At 36.3% G+C, this 21,635-nt stretch overlaps 1 protein-coding gene across 12 annotated transcripts in view; it reads left to right on the top strand.

Annotated features, from left to right (window-relative positions):
- Window positions 1-9,505: 9,505 nt before the first annotated feature.
- Window positions 9,506-21,635, top strand: part of PDLIM5 (PDZ and LIM domain 5) — a 185,413-nt gene continuing 173,283 nt past the window's right edge. For 11 of the 12 annotated variants that reach the window (XM_074343691.1, XM_074343728.1, XM_074343686.1 and 8 more), the window contains exons 1-2: window positions 9,506-9,662; window positions 12,964-13,101. In XM_074343691.1, coding sequence (XP_074199792.1) covers window positions 13,006-13,101 — 96 coding nt within the window. In that variant the 5' untranslated portion in view covers window positions 9,506-9,662; window positions 12,964-13,005. Of the gene's footprint in view, window positions 9,704-12,963; window positions 13,102-21,635 lie in introns of all 12 variants that reach the window. The other variant, XM_074343667.1, reaches the window with a different exon arrangement.

Here is a 21,635-nt window from a genome sequence, read left to right as displayed (position 1 = left end):
AGAATCAGAATGTGCTGGCAATCCTTACAGGAACAATGGAGTGCTCTCCAATATTATTCTTTGGATTGGAATTGACTTTTAAGAATTCATGTCAGTAGACAGGCTATTTGATCTAGTCAAATTCTTATGGATTGGCTAGGGTTGAGTTGGAAAGGAAGCCACTTAGGACACATAAAAAAGTCCAGAAACCTCTGGCTCTGTTGACTAAAATGTCTCATTTGTTACTCAATGTGAGAGAAAGAGAGAGAGCTAATGAAACAGAAATTCTAATCGTATTATCTGAGAGCTCTTGAAATTGTTTCAATTCTCAACCCTTTGATAAGGAAAGGCTAACACAGTAATAATAAACTGGCAGCATGTGCATGCACAAAGGAGAAACAAAGAGTATGTTTTATTAATTTTCTAGAGAAACAAATATTAATAGAATCAACAAGCTCACAAAAAGATGAAAAAAATTTTTTTTTTTTTTTTTTTGGTGTTCAGGTTGAAAATTTAAGCGGGAACTTGGATTCTTTGGGAAGACATCCCATAGAGATTGGGTTATAAGCTAGTCTTTCTTAAACAATCTCAGAAAAAAAAGCCCAGAGTCCTTTCTCTGAAAGCTGGAAAAACAGGAAAAATCTATATTTGTGTTTTGCCAGTATTCAAATCTAAATGACCTGAGGGGTGGCAGACAGCACATCTAGGAGTCAATAGTTTCTGAGCAGACTGCTTCCCAAACTTTAGCAAGGGGCCTCAGAGTTTCCCTCCAAATGGAAGATGTTCGTTTAAAATGCTACTCAGGTAGGTAAGCTACAAGCTTAGAAATTGGACATCTTCATAGTGAAGTGTCTTAGTAATGGGGAAAAAATGGAAATTAGGAACTTTAACAAGGAGGAGTTTGAAAGCAAGCCCTTTTTAGTTCTCTCCCACCCTGGCCTGGGAAATGTGTGTTCTGCACATCGGAAGTGACCTACTTAAGTAGTCACCCAACAAGGGAAAAGTCCATCTGGTTACCACAATAGGGTGAGATTCTCCTTAACTTCATCCACCTCATTTTACTCTGATTCTATTCTTGATGAGCAAACTTCTGACCTAAACTTTATTTTTCAGTTAGACTTTTCTGGAAGTGAAATGACCTGAACCTTCCAGATTGCTTCACAATTATCCTTCACTATAAATTAGTAAATTGAACTTCTGGGTTTTTCATCAGCTTCTAGTGAGATTTGGTATTAGCATGAAGGTGTCCCTGAGAGTCTGTCCATTCTGTAGTTGGACTAATAAAAATGAATTTCTGAACATGCTCAATTTGCACTGATGGAGACCTCACAAAGATTTATTTGTCCTGAGAGATTCAATCGGAAAAAACTCTGACAATTCTTTTCTTCTTTTTTTTAACCAACTTTTTAAGTGCAATATGAATGAACTAAAACCCACATTTCTTCATTTAAAATGAAAAATAGTTTGTGAAATCTTGTCATGTATAAGACTTACTTTTGTTTAAAACTACGTATACAACTTTAAAATTATATTATTGATGGTAATCGTTGAAGCTTTCTATTTTGTGTATGTTTGAAAATTCTACAATAAAAAGTAAAGCAGAAACAAACAAAAAGACCCATCAGGAGACTTAAAATTCATCTTCAAAGAACTTTCTAAAATTGCAGTAATATGATTTGTTCACTGCCTGGATTTTCAGTGCATTTGTCTCCACAACAAGCAAAACTTGAGCTCAAGTTACCCAGGCAATGCTATCAGGTGACGACCAGCTCTCCCTCTCCCTGTGTGCTGTTTCTTTGCCAGGAGCCACTATATTTGGATCTATGTGTAACAGTTGACACTTTGGCTCAAGTGGTAATGAACCAACTCATGTCTTTTCTAGGAGGGGATGATACTTGTTTGCCCCGTGGATCATACTGAAATATCTGTGAAATAGATAGGATTTTGATTTTCCTAGGAGTGTTTCTGCTTTCTTTTAAAATAACTAAAAGTTCTCCTTGTACTCTAAGGTCTCTGTCCCCTTGTATGCCAACGGGATCTCTTGTTCAAAATTTACATATGTTTTTGTCTTTGGGACAGAAGCACTTAAGTGTTTAAGAGGCTAAGTTCCAAAATGATAATTCTGACTTAATCATATATAACTCAAATATTATATTATACTATATTATATTGTATAAAAGTAGTATAAATTTTAAAATACACATTTAATAGTATAAATAATACATTTTATAAGTAATATAAAATTATACTAATATAACAAAAAGGCTGCAAGAATTTTTCAAAGAATCTGGCCAGACAGATATAAAGAAAACTAGGGCTGCCCTCAGTTTTTTCCCCTAAAGATTAAATCCTACATAGAAAGACTTGTCAGCCTAATACATCTCATTAAAGGAGACATTCAACTGATATTAATTTGGAAAATGTGCCTTGTTTATCTCACTGTGGTATTCATTTTGCCTATGTTTTCATAGTAGTTTTTGTCAAATTACTTTAATAATATGGTGTGTTGAATGTGTTTGTTTAAAAAATTACCAAATTTTCTTTTGACATTTACTGTAGCTTTGATTAAGACTGCTCTACTAAGATTGACTAAGATGTATCTATATCAAGTACCTTGGTTAAATTAAAAAGAAAATAAAATTAGGTATTTTAAAATATCTGATGGTTTGAATTTATCTGAATGAAATTTGCGAATATTTTTCAGATTTAATTTGGATGTTTGACTTTGCACAGATGGAACAACCATACGCATGTTCTCAAATTTTGCTTCCTAGAAGAAATTCATAGAGAAAAACAAATATCCTGTGGAGATTTTAATTTGATATTTTTGGTTCTTTTTCACATACTGAAAGATATGTTATTATTAAGAGGCCCTTTTCTGTAAGGAAAGCTATAAATCTTAATAGAAATAATGGTTGCAGCTTAAACTATTTGAAGAAAATTTTCTTTATGATCAGGTTTAGAGATTTACCTCTTAATCCTGAAATGACTTTTATTATGATTAATCTTTTTATCTTATTGTAGCTTTTCACCTAATACTCATTTATGCAAAGACATAAAAATTGTCAAGTTTACATCCTAAATTAGACTCACATCAGGCTGAATCAGACTGGCTTGAAAGAAATTTTCAGAGATACAAACATCCATAATATACTCTGTGAAAGCACTCACTTATTTTAATTAAGTACATGTGCTCTATAGTCAAATTATTTGGGCTCAAAATCTAGCTCTGCCTATACCAGCCAGCTATACTACTGTGAGTAAGTCATATTAACTCTATTCATTCATTTCCTCATCTGAGAATACTAGTACCTAGCTCCTATGGTTGCTGTGAGGATGAGATAAATCAATACATGCAAAGGATTCAGAAGATTATCTAGCTATTAGTGTTGATAAGTAAGAGTTATTATTTATAATTCTAATTTTTCCCAAAGATATTTGTTATGTGTATATGCCACTGTATAGAACAATATATGCGAAATAATGTTATGTTAATATATATAAAAATGCTACTCTTAATTTTTCATCTATAATAAAAGTAAAATGTTTTCAGAGAAAATTTGAGAAGTACAAAAAAAAATAGAAGTAAAATAAAATTATTTCACTACCCAGAGGCAACCATTGATAGTATTTCTATATAGACTTTTCAAAATTCTGAAATGTTAAGATTTAATGCCTAAAGTAATAATATTTAAGTAAAAATGAATTAATTTTATTATTTGTCTATAGCAAAACTGCAGTTATTTTGTTAAAACTTTTAAATCTTGAGAAGAAGCAGGCATCAAATTTGGCTAAAGAATAGTTTAAAAATATGTTGTCATATGAAAGAATCAGATTATGAAAATATTTAAAGATTGTAGTTTCACATCTCATAGATTTTTTTTTTTTTTGCAATGTCCTGTTTGCTTTCTTCATCAGTTAACCACATAGCTTGCAGAAAATAGCTTTGAGGAATTTGCTAGAATTAGTTTTGTGAAGTTAAATGCCAGTAGATGTGGAAATATTACATACTGGGAGAATTTGATGTGTAAACTGGATATTTTCAGTGGAATTAAGAATAGTTTTGGTTTTTGTTATTGATCCATATCCATTCCTTCATATTATTCTTTATCTTAAAAATAATTCTATACTTTAAACAGATTTTTGATGAATTGATTCATCATTCTTAGCACAGCATCCCTTACATTTTGGCTAGGAGTGACATGTGTTAATGCATTCCACTATGACTAAACATGTGGATACCTTCCAATGAAAATATTAGTTTCTTTGCTTTTCCCAGAGTATGTAAACGGATTTTAAAAATACTTAGCAGAGGTACTGTCTTTGGGTAGAGAGATTTTACTGTAAATAAAGTTTATTATGATTAGATTTCCCCTAGGATCTTTCCAATCCAAAATACCACTTGCTTAAATGACCTTATTTGTACGCTAGTCTTATTAATAATTATGTCCTCATAGCTCCACCACTGATGGAGAGATACATGGAAAAGCATGAGAAATTCTAAACCCAGACAATGTGGAAAAACTACTTAACGAATCAGTAGAAATTACATCAGTGGTTTGGGACAAAACGCACTTAAAGAAATTCAGATTTAAAAACCGATTAAATTAAAATCAAGTTTGGGTTAATGTAAGTTTATAGTATTATAATTTAGTCAATTCACGTAGTTTTTAAAAAACAAATATGTGTTGCTTTATTCTTATGATAGATATTAAATATTCTCTAAAAATCTGAAATTTAGAAAATTATTAAGGAAAAAAATTAACAGCCTCATAATCCTATCTCCCAAAGATAACCACAGTATATACTTTCCTATATATACACAGGCAAGGTTTTGATTTAAGAAGTATTTTATTGATTTGTGACTCAGAATAATTGCAACTGTTACTAACTCTCTTACTGGTTAAACAGTGGACAATGTAGAAAGAAAATATTTATTTCCAGATTCTAAGTGACAGTGGGTTATAATACAACACTTTAATGGGAATGCTTCTAAAAAACTGAAAATGCCTAATTAAAAAAATTATCAATTTAAAAATCCAAAGAGCAAAATCTAATATTTTCCACTAAATAGGTTTGCTTTTAAAATCACTTATATCAACAGAATATGGGGCATGGTAAGTGCTCATTAAATAAGCATGTACAGCATTTTAATGATTAATCCAAGGTGGTGAGGATAAAAAGAACCCCCAATAACGTATCGGTCAGGGTCCTAAGAAGAAACAGATGGTACCTTCAAAGGTATCTAATTGAAAATAATTTAATAAAGGGACTCTGTATAAAGATGTAGGCGCAGCATATTCTCCCAGAATGACCCAATATCTTTTATAAATAAGATCTTTCTAAGTGAGCAATCTCACAGTGAGAATTCTAAATCTTTTTTCTTCACATTCTCTTAAACTCATTAGGTACAAAAATGCAAGACATTAAAATAAGTACACGGAAAGCTGACAATTTTTAAATTTATCTCTTTTTGGTTTTGGCTTCTCAACTCTTTTTACACGAAGGCAAACTTGGAAACTAAGGAAAATGAATAAGACTTCTTCCCAGCCTGCCCTGCCTCCCAGGCTGGGGAGATTAATTTCTTGGCACCACCACAATTGGGAAGTTGTGCCCCAGGCCTACTTCTTACTTTCTTGACTTTCTTCAAGTAACATTTTTCTTCTTACACCAAACTTTTTCAGTGATTGACCTACATGTTTTGTTTCCATCTCATCTCCAAAAATCACATATTCTCTATCCTTTCAACCACCCACCAGACTCCTCAAAGAAATGACTTTATTTGAGCAAAACATCAGACTGGCTAAAGCTGGCTCTCATCAAAAGGAATATTCTCTTCTGAATTCTCAAACTTGGAGCTCCCGAGTACTTTTTCGGTGACCAGACTATCTACCCTTCATATTGATATCCCTCACTTACCAACTGGCTTCTTTGCTTACCGGACATTGCCAGGGAAATGCATAGTCCCTTCAAAATTTGCCACTCTTCCTTCAGTATCAGTCGGTTATCAATACTACCCCCCAAACCCAGACTTGAAACTTTGAAACTAGTTTTTAAAAGTTTAAACTTCTTTTTAACTTCTTCCTCAATCATATGCTTATTCAGTTACCTAAGCATCATGCACCTGTTCTTAGAGTCTTTCTCATCCATTAATTCCTTTCCACTCTGTGCCTGGTTTAGCTCTGGCCCCTCTCTCAGGGTTCCCTAGTAAGCTTTAGAATGACAGTATGCATTTCTCCTTAGGTTACTAAATGTTTCTTTAGGTGTTAGAATAGTTAATCTTCCTCTCCATTCCAGATTTTAAAAATTAAATACTCATACTTATGAGTGGTTTATTTGTCTTTCAGGATTAGGACTTAAAAGGTAAAATGACTTAGAGCAATATAGAAACTTTTAAAAGACTGGCACTTTATAGTTTATTGGGTGCAACTGTAAAAACTCATCATAGCCATGCCATCTTGTAATTTAAAGTCTCTGTTATTTTTGAAGTACTGCAACAGGATTCTGAGTCATCCATTGGATAATAAAATGTTAGATCAAACATTTATACATATAGGTAAATACTCTGTTTAGAGGGAATATTCCTAAAAACTCTTCCTGCTAAATCAGTTAATCTTTTGATCTACTTTTTTTTTCTACTTCAGCTTTTTGTGCATTTTTTGATAAAGTGATGAGGTTTTCTTTGTGGCTAGTGCCTCATTGCTTAGCCCATAGAGTTAATGAGGTTAAGGACATTGGTCTGATTTCCCAATGGTTCAGTTATCTTCTCCTTAGTCTGTAGTCACAGACTGTCCTTTAAACCATGGCCAACCATTTCATAAATGTTAGTCATGAGGGAGACGGAGAAGGGGAGTCAGAATGGCTCAGTGTCAATTCATTCTAAAACAAGTTAAGGCACATACCCACCAGAAGTTGTTCAAGAGTTTCATCTTCTCTTATATAGAAGTAACTCAGCTTTTATTTAATTTCCATAATTTGGTGCAGATTGCACCTCTGTGGTCCTCAATAGTGTTAGTTGCTAGAGATTTCCATTTTCCTTCTCTGGTCTTTAAGCTGGATGGCTTATTGAATTTACTGAGACAGTGTGTTGAGATGAAAAGGACAGAGTTTTTGGAGTCAGATCATCTGCTCTACTTCTATTATTAATTAGTTGTGTGCCTTTAGTTAAGTTTCTTAATCTCCAAGTTTGTTTTGTCCTTTGAAAGAATACCTACTTTATATGGTTGTAAGAATTAAATAACATACCTAAGTCAAGAACTTAGTACATGTATAATGAATGTTAATGTTCCCTATTTGTCTTGTGTGATACATAAATAAAGCTAATCAATTGGTTAGGAAAGTTTCATATGGCTACCATGTATTTAACATCTTCTTGATGCCAAACATGCTGCACAGTGCTTTATATATACATATATGTGTGTGTGTGTGTGTGTGGTGTGTGTGTGTGTGTGTGTGTGTATGTACATGAAATTTCTACTTCTTATGATAACCTCAAACATTATTTATCATTATCATTTCCTTTAAGATGAGGAAACTGAGATAAATTGCTGCTGTCTGGGATGCACGCTTCTCATCCAAGCATAGTACACAGTAAATTGAGGATTTTGGAATACTTCTAGGAAAGTGGTTTTTAAATATTGCAGTTGAATGATTCTCTGGAGGGGGATATTTATTAAAAGGGTGGGATCCTGGGCCCACCTGCAAGGATCCTGGGTCTGAGTGGGGACCAGGAAACTGCAGTTTTAACAAGCTGTCTGTGCCATTTTGACGCAGTTCTTTGGAGGACACTTGGATAAACATTAACCTGTGCATCATACTTTAATTTGGTTCACTTCCCCTATACCCCAGGCTTTAAACTGTGGTAGGAGGAGGAGGATTCTGAGGCAGGCTAGCACCTGCAGGCAAACATTGAATTTGCATAGGTAAGCAACACTCCCCTCACTCTCAACTCTTCTTCATCATCTCAAGATGCTTACCCTCCAGTGATACCTTCATACACTGCCTGCAGTTCTTGATGTCATTAGTTCATTCAGGCTCCGATTAACTGTATCAGTAGCAAACTGGAGGAAGAGCAGAAATGAGACCCTTACAGGGTAATTCTAGCCATCGCCTGGGGGAATTGTCACAAGCTGTAATCTCTTGTAAACTCAATTTCCTTGATGGGATGACATTTGTCTTATAAAGTTATTGTAAGGATTACTACACTATCTAGCACGTAATAGGTATTTGTAAATGGTAGCTATTATTATTATTTATTGTAATATATATTTAAGCACTCTCCAAATCAGCTCACACTAGCAAACCCTTTCCTCCAACATAATCTTTTGGAGAATGTGATGAAAACTATGGACTAGCACTATCCAATGAAAATATAATGCCAGTCAGCATAGGTAACTTAAAATGTCTTAGTATCCACATTGAAAAAAGCTAAATTAATTTTAATTATGTTTAACCAAATATTAAAAAATCTCATTTCAATATGTAATCAATATAAAATTATTAATGACATATTTTGCATTATGTTTTTCATACTTAGTCCGCAAAATCCAGTGTGCATCTTCACATTTCCATCATAGCTCCGTTTGGGCACTAAATTCAGTGGTAAAGTGAAATGTAGTTCAACCCAAACAAGAAAGTTGTGTTTAACAGAAGCATGTTTACCTGCTTCAGTTTTTAAATTTAAATTAAGCTTATATAAAACAAAACTTCAGGGCCACAGTCACAGTAGCCACATTTCAGACGTTCAATATCAACACGTGACTAGCGGCTACTGTTTTGGACAGAGCAATTTTGGACATTCTCTAGAATTTTGTTTGCACTTCTAGGGGATTCACGGACCTCCATTAAGGTGATCCTTGCTTTACACGTGCCTTGGTTAGAAATGGTCCTTTTTACCTTTTAGAAGCCAATTCACAGTTTAAAAGAAGCCAACAAGTTACTTTCTGCATGTTGACTGAACATTATTCAAATTTGCTTCTGAATAAATTGCTTGGGCTAAATGAAGCAACTTCACAGAAACGGGAAAGTGGACTATTGATCTGGACTTACAAAAAATAAGCTGAGATTATAGTGGTTGAACCACTTTCGGCCGCTGCTCTTTATCACAGTCTTCTGGATTGATCAGAGGATTTAACTTCTACATATTAAAGTTACGGATTTTCATTTTTCCTGAGAAGTAAACTTCAGTGTCTTCACTTCCCAGGGCACATAAAGCTCTCTCAAAAAACCAGGCAGTAGCCGCTGAACTTGCATAGAGTTTTACCCAAAGCCCTCTTCTATTTTTAGCCAAAGCAACTGCTTGCCAGTTCAAAGTTTCTGGAGAGAGAAATGCGTCCACTACAAAACATACAGGCGGAGCGGACCTTTGGCAGGTACTGCTCAAAATCCCCTAAGACTACTACCCCCGAACTCAGTAGTGCAATAGCTTTTCCGCGGCGGCATCAGCTCTCCCCAGCAAGCCAGCGCCCTAGGCTCAGCCGCAGCCTTCTTCCAGCGCGGAGCTGCCCTGCCCGGCCCTGCCCGAGGGCGTGGCCGGGAGCGGAGGGGGCGTCCCTGTCCTGGGGGCGGGGCCGGTGGGGGAGCCAGGAGGCGGAAGTTCCCGCGGGCCGTGGGGACGGCGCACGCACCGCGAGTCACTTGTCAGCGCTCGTCTGAGGCGGAGGCATCGCCGCAGCGGACCTGAGGTGAGTGGCCGCCCGCCGTGGATGCGCGTCTCCGTCCCCGGGTAGGGAGGAGGGAAAGAAGGGGAAGCGCGGTGCGCGGAGCGCTTGGAGGGAAGCCCCGCTAGGGGAAAGGAGGGGGGCGCGCCCAGCGCTGGGAGGCTTCTCAGGTGTTTGCTGGACGCGAACCGGCGGAGGTGGGAGAGCTGCGTGGGAAGAGGAGCGCTCGGGAAAGGGCGGCGTGGGAGTGGGCGCCAGGCCAGAGCGGGCACTGGAAGTCTCCGGAGCCCGGGCCGCCCGGGACGAGCAGGCACTTGGGAGCTGGGCGCCCGGCGTGGCGAGCGCGGGCGCGGAGGGGCCCTCGCACCCCCGCACCGAGCTGCGATGCGGCTGCCGGGCGTCGCCCGGCACCCACCTAGGCGTCCGGTCCTCCCACGTCCTGCGCCAGTCCCCGCGGGTGTAGGGAGGAGCGGGGCTTAACAGGAGTGGCGTGTTGGTTTTTTATTTGCTCTTACGCTACTGAGAAGCATGTTATTTCCCTCCGAATATTTAGAATTGTGTAACTTGTTAGGGGAAAACTTACCGTGCGTCTAAAAAAAAAGATTGTTTAAAAAAAAACCTGTCGTGAACGCCAGGTTTATTAATACTTGCGTACTTGTTGGGGCTTTTGTAAGACTGTGCCTCCAGTTCGTTTGACAATAAGTGGAAAAAGGAAGGGCGTATGGACAGGGAAGGGCGTATGGACAGGGCAGGGCTTGGAAAGAAAATTCGTGGCTGCGCTGGGCAACGCAGGTCTAGGGTGTGATCGCCAGATCCTATCTCAAGTCCGCCTTCTTGACCACGAGGACGTTGGGACCCGCCTGCCTCGGAAACAGTCGGCTCCGGAACCTTATTTGGCAAACAGGGCTAGGCGTGAACCTCTGCTGGAAAGCTGTCTGCTCGGCTGCTTTCATCCTGTGCCTGTGGTTTTAGTTCTTCCACTCTACCTCCACAGCCTCTCAGTCTGGGGAAAAAGCAGTATCTCAAGATACTGCTTGCGTTTCAGACCCTTCTTGTTACTCTGAGCAGTTCATCACGAGTTCTCCTTTTCCTCATCCTACCCACCGGACAAGCTAGGATAGAAGTGTGGGAAATACCCACCTTCCTTCCCGAGTCCTAGAGCGAAGACATGGTTTGGACTTTCCCTAAAAGAAAATCCAGCACTCTGCAGAAGTTCCAACTTTTTCTACGTGTTGGAAAGCAGAAAGGCTGCTCACTATTTCCTGCCTGACTGGTATTTTAGGAAGAGTTTGGCACTAATAACCAGATGGAGGAGACCTGGAAAAAGCCAATAATATTACCATTGCTTAGGGATCAGAATATTTTAAGTCACATAAAGCTAGCAAAGAGAGAATACAGAAAGGGAAACGACACAGACTAGAAATGAACTGACACTGGTTCTGTGGTGTAGCTGTGACCTTGCCAGTGCTAGAACTTTTAGTAACAAATGGGAGAAGTCAGGAAGGGAGCCCCCAAGTAAAGGGAAGTTGCAGGTACATGGGTTGATACAGGAATTAAATACATTTTCTTGTAGGGAATAATGGGGTTAGAGGAAGTTGAGCCTAACATTCACATTCTTCTCTTAACAAGTTAAAGATTAAAAAAGGAAGGGCAGGCTGCCTGTGAAATATCTACTGACTTTACACACTTTTTGATTTGTGTTGTGTGCCATTATCGAGACAGTCTTTCTCTACATGTTTTCTGAAAGTCTTTTCTTTTATTGTAGGGAGAAAGTTAAATCATGTGTGGCTCCTTATTACCTCCTTACTGTTTGTTTTTCACATCTAAAAGTTTGACCTCTGATTTCGCCTTTTTGTCTTTTTAGTGCCTGTTACATCAGTGCTAAAGTCACGTATTATTGCCTGATAGTTTAGTGTGCTACTGTGCCAGTGGAAAAGCCCATTTTGTTTCTTGGTAGATGCAGTGCAGATTTTCAGTGATTTAATTTTCTTTAAGAACTAGACTTATTTGAAAGTTTTGCCTCATTTTCCCTATGTGAGAAGATGGAATCTGTTTGCTTTTAATATACCTAGTGGTTCAAATATCTACATCTGCCACTGTTAATATGACATGATGGAGTTGAAATTTTGAATGGGTTAAAAAATGGAGTAATATTTTAAGATAGGTAATAGAAGGTGACGATTTGGTTAAACAGCACAGACTTCCAAGGAAGTGTGTCTTAAACAGCTTTTTTTTTTTTCAATGTGGCTTTAAAATTATTAAATTATACGTCTGTTATATTACTAATATTCTTAAAGAGGGAAATACTAGGTTTCTTAGTATTACATTTTAGAAAATCTCTATTCCTCCCAATTTCTCCCATTCACATATAACCACCATAACAACCAATACCAAACTCTGAGTCATGCTTTTTTTCTTTAGTTTTTTATTATGTAAAAGTACTATCATGAGAGTCATTATGAGCATGCTTCCAGCAAAACAGAAAAAAGAAAGCACTGAAGCCCCTTCTAAAGCTCTAATTCTCTTTCATGCTTTGAGTTTAACCGTATATTCCTACCACGTTTAGTCAGTCTTTTTCTCTGTAATAAATGCTCACTCTGCTTTGCCTGATGGGGTGTGTATGTTAAACAGAAAGCAGATTCTGACTAAAACATCACTGCTAGAGTATTGTCCATCATACTCTGAAAAAAAAGTAAATAATTTTAAGTGTGGCAAATACCATATCTCTGTAAGAGGAAATACAAGTTGTAGTTTATAATTGGAGAGAATACTTTTGTACATTAAAAAGCAACTTCTCATTTTAAAGAGTTTAGTGTTTGCAAAGCATGAATGAGAGTCTACAGATTTGCAGTTCTTTTCATATGTTAGAATAACTTAGAATTTAAGTGAGTGAAATTGAAGGACTCTTGCCAACTGTAGGCAAAAAAGAATGGGAAAATCATTTTGAATTAAACCTGAAATAAAATTTTGGGTTTTTAAAATATAATACGATGTGTTGTAAAGCACTTTGAATTAAAGTTTGTATGCGAAAAGCCACAAATTTATTATAGCAAGTTGTAAAGCTGATTGAGTGTCCAGAAATGTACTCTGATATGGAATTTTTAGGCTATGGAAATTGGCTTGAGTTTAGAAATTGTATAGTAGCTCATGGATTCCATTTCTTAGACTGAAATGAAAACTTAATTATAAACTTATTCTGCATTTCTCCTCTGCCTCCCAAAACAAAATACTGAACTAATTTTGTTAGGTTTATAGTAAATCCATTTAAATATGTAATATGTCTTCAAATAAACATTTTTGTTAACCATCTAATTTTCTTTCACAGTTTCTTTCATTTTTGGGGATTGGACTTGGAGTCACTAGAACCATGAGCAACTACAGTGTGTCCTTGGTTGGCCCAGCTCCTTGGGGTTTCCGGCTGCAAGGTGGCAAGGATTTCAACATGCCTCTGACAATCTCCAGTGTAAGCAAACTACTGATTTTATTACAGATGTTCATTCAATGCATAGTCCTGGAAAATTCAGAACTGAGTTGTTGAATTCTCTGGATGACCCATGCTCTGCTTAATAGAATTGCTCATGGAATTTGATCTCAGCAAACTTAGTTATCTAAAATAAACAAGGGGCTAGGGAGGGAATTTAGCAAGGATAGTTGATTTCAATTAAGCCTGTTTTCTCCTTTCTTAATAATGAAATGGAAAGCTTTTAACTAGGGGCAGAATCCAAATTTTTGAACTGTCACTAACACTGGGAATTCTCTAGACCTTAGTTTCTTCATATGTTATTGAAGTTTTGCACTATGGGATTTTTACTGTCCCTTTCAGCTCCTAAAAGCTGTTGATTAGAAAGTATTGATCAATATTGAATAAAATGGCTGTTTTTGGTGTTATTTCCTTATCTCACTCTCTGGTGAAGGTGAGAGCCTAAAGTAAAATGGCCAGAGGCTACTTACCTTTGAAGAGGAAATGAAGGACTTGGATCGCCAACTAGATAGCCTTGGAATAATTGAGATTGTTTACCTCATTATGGATTTAGTTCGAATGTATTCTGCATGTGTATTTTAAGGATATGTTTTCTTGATGATACTGATGAGGGGAGTGATTACAGCTTTCATTTATTGAGGCTTGACTGTGTATCAGGTGCTGTTTCACTTTCATGTCTAGTAGGTAGTTATTGCTGTTAATTACTTGTGTAACATTCCAGACGGGTTTTTTTTGTATATTCAGATAAATATGAGTATCTATTCCCCTTTTACTTACATGGTAGCATATTATACACAGGTTCTACACAGTGCTTTTTTCTCAACAATTTACCATGGAGAACTTTACCTGTTAATATATGTTTTATTTTTAGCAGCTGTATAGAGTTCTTTCGTAGGGAAGTAACCTTTCGTTAAGCAATCCCCTATTGAAGAGCATTTATATTGTTTCTAGTATTGCTATTATAAGTAATGCTGCAGTGGATATAATATACATAATTATATATATACTTTTTGATAGGTTGTGCCAATTTACACTTTTGTACAGTACATGAAAATCCCTATTCCCCCTACTAGCAAACTTTTGGATTTTTGCCAGGTTCTTTACCTGCACCCTTTCATTTAGTTCTCACACCAGCCTGTGAAGTAGTGGTGTTATTCTCATTGTATGGAACTGTGCTGTGAGCTCACATGGCTGGTGTGGAAGGGCTGGCTTTGAAGCATTATACTGTGCTGCCTCCCTAATAATAAGCTTTGTCTTAAATTAGGTAGATTGTTTCTCAGGTTAGGTATTTAGAAGGTTATCTTTTATTTTAATTGTATATGTATAAATATTTACAAACATATACAGATATACACACGACACTTCTTACAGTATATGTATAGCCACCTTGATTTTGAAAGATTAAAAATAAGTTTGTAACAATTACATATCTCTATTAAAATGCTTCAAATCCCAATTCACTAGTGAAGTTTTCCTTGTTTCTTGGCTGTGGATTTTTAAATACCTTTATCACCGAATTCCATCTTGATTCCAGTTACTCAGATTTTTACAAGGAAGCACATATATGTAATCCAGCCTGCAAGTTTTAAGGCTTCGTGGCTGGGTGAAAATGTAAATGTAAAGCATCCATGTAAAAATGTGTCTTGTAGATTTATTCTTCTTGGAGGGAAGCAGTGTTTTTCTTCCCCTCCTAATAAAGAGCTAATACGAAGAAAGGAACAATATTTGAACATTGTCTGTTTTCACATTCTGGTAGCATTCTTCTATATTAAATTTGACTATCCTAGTTTATGATAATAGACTAAAGAAAAGTATTGTTTAAATACTTCCATTTTTGCTGGAAAAAAGTCCAGAAACAAATTGACACCTAAATGAAACAGACTTAATCATCACTTTGTTGTATGATTATAGAGGTGCAAATGGATTATGTACATTTTGTGGTGCCATGCCTTTAAAAGAATTTTCTGTGCTTCAGTTCCCTGGCCAACAATTTGAGCTCCATGTTGTGATGCTGATACAACAGAACACTGTGTACATACATAGGCGCCCTCCCCTGGCACAGAAGAAATGCTTTCCTTGTGTAGACAGAGTGCTAATTAAAGGATTTTGAACATACTGATTAGAAGAGACTACGGTAACAAAGCTGCTGAGTTATTTCTGTTCTCTTACAAAAGTCTCTGCCATCTCCGGTGACCTTGTTGGGTCTTGTGCAGCGGGGCATGCAGTTCGTTCTGGACTGGGGAGGATGGGAACGGGAGGAGGAGGAGAGGGAATGTTGGCTTAACTGAGCTGCTAGGCTGTTGGCCTTTCATTGTAGTTATTTTTAACCCCTTGTGTGGTTCAGCTTAAACATGCCTGGTAACATTCCCTAATAAAGATGTGTGCCTAATAACCAAGTTATATTGTGGCAGTAAGATTATTAATGTTATACCTCATCTTAATTAGTTATCTGGTTATATTTATTATGCCTTAATTATCTAAAATTGTTGTAATATATTTCAGTGATCACCAGATGATTTAATTAATAGTATCAAGAAGCAATTAAAACCTGAAAGCATGCCTGAAAAAATGTAATTTAGTGATTCTCTTATTTTAATAATGTGTATAAAATTCTTAACAAGGTCTGGCACGGTATTCTCTCAGTTGTTATTTTTTACAATTGTATGAAATTCAAAAGAAAATTATTTAGAGACTTGAAACATCAAATCCCCCAAAATTATAGGAAACAGTAGTTATATGTGTTTTTTAATTTACAGTCTGTTGGAATTGAAAAAGAAACAAAATTGCAAGTTTGTACTTAGCTAGGAACCTGTATCTTTATTATATATAGAGTTCAGAAGTACACAATTTTTCCTCTGGTCAGGTATCATTATGTTGAACTCCAAAGGGCTGTTTATGTTCCCTTATAATACCGGAATGCAGAGATATCAAATGTATTTGAGATGAATAAGCCATTGGTTGGGACTTGAACTTTCTGTTTTCTTGAGATTTTGTTGTTACCAGCCTATGAATATATTGAATATGACTTTATTTCCAAAGCATACAAACTATAAAATTTTAACATTACACTCAGGTTTGTTCCCAGTCTCTTTTGTGTGAGTTTTGCATACTTTTTTTAGTATGTGGATTTCTAAGATAAGATTGGTAATTCTTGCAGACTTTTTGAAAATATCCTTAGATAGCTGTAACTGCCTGGTCACATGTTATTGTCTTCAGTTTCCTAACCTTAAAATGGAATACTGTCTACTGGAGTTTGCAGGCTATCTTTTCATGACCCTGTATTTATGGAATTGCCTTGAAGCCATGGAATGTGGGAATGGGTTTCATCGTAGCAGTGTGGGTTTGTTGGTCTTTGCCAATACATTTTATAAGAAATAGGAGACGTTGCACAATTCAAGGTCATATTTTGGCAAGTTGATGCTCCTCACGATGGAATTACACAAAGAATACTGTGTCTTTGAATTACCTTTTAAGTATAGCATCCTAAAGTTGAAATATTCTGTCTGCTGTGTGTTATTTTCTGATGTATGATATTAGAGTTTTTCCCTTAACTATCAATATTTGGATTTCCTGAAGGTAGTCTCCCAATTCTCCATAAACACATCTATGGTATTTCTTTAGCAGATAAAATAAGGTCAGACATTTTAATAACCAAATAATAAAGATTTTGATTCTCAAGAGTTAGGGGAGGACCAGTTGTTACCAGGTCAGACAAGATTGGAATTCAACTTGAAAAGCAGAAGAAATGTTCCATTTCCTGGAGTCTGGGGCCCTGTTGAAGAGTATAACATAGAACAGAGAAAACACTTGAAACACATGAAAACAATTTGCTATAAATTCATTTATTCAATAGTTTAAGGACTATTTCCTAGAAGCCACTGAAGAAGAGACAGAGTAATGAGTACAAAGGTTGGGGAGAAAAGAAATAAATGCAGTACTTGACAATGTCGTAAGACCTGTCACAAGACAATATTTAATGGAATGACAGAGATACAGATAAGTGTTTCTCATTTTCAGAGGGCATAGACCTTTTGTGTTTGTTCAGGGATGGAGAGTTGGCTTCCTACAGGAGAAATTAATTAAACTGGTCCTTGAAGGATGAAATTTGAACACCTCAAAGTCAACATTTCTCTGTGCTGGTTTTCAGTGCAGAATGAAGACAGAGACTTTTCTTGCCATTGCTTGACTCTGAGTGAAGCTGTGAATATAGCTGAGTGATAGGCCAGCTGCAGGGTTTCCCTCCTAGAGGAGGGGAGAAAGAGACTTTCAGTCCTCAAGCTGAAATGGGAGAACCATCCTACCTTGAATAAATGGGCCCATTGTTAATTTTAAGCTGTTGAGTATTTTCTTTTACATTCCCTCCAGCCCAGCTACCCTGTGTTCATGCCAAGCTAGAAGGTTAATAAAATTAGTTTGTTTAACTACGTAATGTATATTTCATATGGATGTTCACTCTCTGCTTTTAAAATGTTAATTAGCCTTTTGTCTTTTCCCACATGGCAGTTTTCTATCATTTGTGGTCAGAAGGCTCAAGAATCTCAAGATAATCCCAAAGGTGTTTTTCTAGTCTGTTATGAAAAGCTTTTTCAGTATATTTTATGGTAAATTAATAGTTTTAGAATAAGGGGGCTTTTTTTTTGGTTTTGGTTTTTCTTTTAAGTTTTTAATGGATATTGGGCATTTTGGAAAGTTATTTGTTAAAATAAGAGGAATTTGACTGGTGTGTGAGGGTTTTTGTATCTGATAGAGGAAACAATATTGTAGAGATTGGATGAAATAAGAACAGTACTTTAGACCTAAGTAAAGGAGATTTTCATACAACCTATTTATCTACTCATGACATTTACTTACTTAACAGAGAGTACTGAAGCCTGTAGATATATTTTCAGTTATTTTTTTTTAGAACTTTCAATGTAACGAGCTTGTCTTTATGATGGTTGTTGGTCAGGCTACAGTGTGGATGTACAGTTAACCAGATGTCTTTGTCCAAAACATCCTGTTTACTGTAGTTCTTGCCCAGATTCTCATGTACTGCACTACCAGTCACGGCCATTTCCCCCAGTTACAACCGCATGGAGGAGAAATTTGATATGAGTTAGTTAATCTAGAAGCAAACATTGCTCTAGGTAAAAAGGGGTTGTTTCTTTGGGGTTTTATAAGGGATACTTATGTTTCAGCCTTAGTAAGTGAGATTCTAGGTCTTCAGTTAAATTTTTGAGATGTAGAAATGTTGAGTATGTAACATAAAATTTGACAAAACAAGAACCTAGCATGTGAAATCTTAATATATGTATGGATTTGCAAATAAATGATATAATGGGAATGAAAAAATGTTCATTTGAAAAAGTAATGGCTGTGATCATGTGATCCCTAATTTAGGTATTCTAAGTGCAGAGCCACTTCTGGGAGTTCAGGTTTGGTTTTTTAATTACATAGTGGGAAAATCACTTTTATAGCATGGATACTTTGTTTTTATTGATTTTTTTTAAGGTAATAAAATACTTAGGTTTGGACAGAGCAGACAATATTGAATGAGTGTTTAAAGATAGTTTGGAAGAACTTTTTATGATATCATTAAAACGGAATCTCTCAAATTTTCACTTCCCCCATCTTCTGTCACCTTCTTACTATTTTTTCTTTCTTGTTGCATAAGTGGATTTATCTATCTATCCTTTTGTAAATACTCAGGTGTCTTTCACAGCTGAGATTGTTGCCCATTTTGTGTGATAATTACTGGAACAAAGTTCATCAACCTCATTGGCATTTAGTACTCCCAGCAGGGCTTAGCATTTGTGACACATGTCCCTGTCCAGCCTCAATGGAAGAGAGTAAAATGATCTGGGAAAGTTGATAGAGGGAATGATCAAGAACAAATTAGAGGGAAGAAGAAAAGAAAGAGGCAATTTAAAAAAGGAAACAGTTAATTACTGGGTCAGATTTGGTGCTTGGGAAATTTTAACGCTTCATCCTCCACTCTCTTTTAAAGTTTGGTTAATTTGTACTTTTCTTTAGGTGAGACATTGATGTGAGTTGAAAGCCAAAAGATTCACTAGGGTTTAGAGGAAGGAGTCTCCTGTAGCCCTGCTAATCATTTCCTCTGGCTGGAAGCAACCAGTATTAGCAGTTTCTTGTGTGTACTTCCAGGGATAATCTATACAAATGTGTGAAAATACAGACATATCCTCACCAACCTCCTTTTCAACACAATATCCTTAAAAATATACTTTTTTTTTTTTTTGCATTTTGTTTTTTTCACTTAACCCCACATCAGTGAATATATCTTCATTCTTTTTTAACAGGTGCACTGTGTTTGGATTTATTGTAATTTATTTAACCGGCTTCTATTGATGGACAATTAGGTTGTTTCTATCTTTTTCTTTCAGTAACACTGTAATGTAATTTTTACATGTATATGGCATTTATATGAGCACATCTGTCAGACAGATTCCTATAAATGGCATTGCTGAGTCAAAGGTCATATGCTCTTGTAATTTTGATTGATGTTGCTGAATATGTCTAGAGGCTCTCCTGCCCACAGCAGGAGAGCCAGTTTCCTCATACCTGTGCTAGCACGTGTTTCAGCAGACTTAGATCTTTTCCAATCAGATGGGCCTATTTCCATCTTTCTCTTTTTTGTAAAGGCTTAATCACAAGTATTCTACAGAGGATTCTCTGTGTTTTTAAGTGGTTCATTTTTGTCCATTTTGCATGAGAATAGACGAAATAAAAATGTGCTGACCTTCTTTAAATGGTTTCATAACTTTGGGGAGGGTAGTATTATTTGAATTTTTTCGTTTAGAGCTTTGATTAATGATTATCCTCCATCATATGTTTCCTATTTCCAAACGGATTTCCTCTCTCTTTAATATATTACTTCCAATTACATGGTGAAAGTTTTTTTGGTTTTTTTGGAGCAGTTTTTGGCATAGTGCCCTGTCATAGACTTTCTGAAAAATTAAGTAAATTACACTTAACAGATTTAAGGTTGTTACCTTTGGAGTTTCTCCAGTAGCCTGATACAGTGTGTAATTTTGAATCCTACTCTTCTCCAGCTCCCCTTAGATGATATGACAAGGAGCCTGACCATAATGAGGTGTTTGGCTTGGTCCTTGGACGTAGTAAAATTCACTGTTAGGAGCCTCACTGTTCTTTCATATCAACCTTTATTAGCCAGTGGAGTGTAACAAGTCACAACGGTTTATAGTGTTTCATAGCTTAGTGAGTCTGGCATTGTGAAGTCATACTAATGTGTGGAATGATGTATTTCTTCATTTTTCTTCATTTGGGTGTAAGCAGCAGAGAGTGTACGTGTTGGTAACTTTGGTGACAAAAAGAGGATGCCGGGGTGTTTGTATTTTATGTGCTTAAAGATGAGGGAAGGAGGAATTTCCCTTTAGCATGTTGCTATAAAAATATTTTTAAATTTTCATTATTTTTTAAATTGAAGTACAGTCAGTTACAATGTGTCAATTTCCAGTGTACAGCACAGTGTCCCAGTCATGCATATACATACATATATTCATTTTCATATTCTTTTTCATTAAAGGTTATTACAGAATATCAAACATAGTTCCCTGTGCTATACAGAAGAAACTTTTATGTTGCTATAAAATTTTAAGTATGATGAGAGGAGTTTGGAACTAGATAATGATTTGTACCATTTGTTATTTGAATTGTTTCCTTGTTAAATATTTTTTTCCAGGATTCAAAAACTGATTTAACAGTGGCCACTCTTCTTCATGATAATCATCTTGGGTGAAGTTTGATCTACCAAAAGGGGAAGCGGATTTTTAAGGACAGTAATAATGGAATCCCATTTACCATTGATTCCATCAGGGGTTTAAGTATTGTGATTTGGTTCCGTTGAGGATCCAGTTATTAGTGCAGTATTTCTCTTATGATTTCTGAGATATTAACTTCTAGAGATGCTAAAATTAAAAAATTTAGTAAGTTCGTATAATGCTAGCCAGAGGAGATTGCGGATATTTCTGAAAGTGTTTTTTCTTCTTGAGAAAAGGTACTGGAGGACAAATGTCCTTTAGAAAACAGAAGCTTTATTCCCTAACTAGCAGCTCTTAGAGATGTTCTGGAGAAAGAAGTTTGTGTATAAATAGAAGCATTGTTCCACATGAAGTTTTCTTGACTTTGGACATTCTCTTGAAATATCTCTATGCTACTGACTTCCACATATTTTACAAATGTTTCTTTTGACCTTTTCGTACTAGGCACTTCTGTTTATCTGTGCCTTTATTCATTCTGGAAGATTCTAGCTAGTTACTATCTAATTGTCGATGATACTTTGATAGTTTAGCAGACAAAGGCATTTCCAAACTTCTTCAATGGCTTATTCTCGCCTAGACTGGTTCCTCATCCTCACTCAGGCTGGCACCTTGCCCAGGCAGGAATTCTAAAACCCTGCATTTAATACATTTGAGAACTGTACTGTTTGAGAACTGTAGGGCTTCATGTTACTTATTGCTTAACTCCCCTGCCTGCCATTCAGGCTGCGCATCAGC

The sequence above is a fragment of the Camelus bactrianus genome, chromosome 2 (assembly GCF_048773025.1).
Source record: "Camelus bactrianus isolate YW-2024 breed Bactrian camel chromosome 2, ASM4877302v1, whole genome shotgun sequence".
Taxonomy (NCBI): domain Eukaryota; kingdom Metazoa; phylum Chordata; class Mammalia; order Artiodactyla; family Camelidae; genus Camelus; species Camelus bactrianus.
Note: the sequence above shows the minus strand (reverse complement) of the source record. Positions and strands in the feature narration are given on the sequence as shown.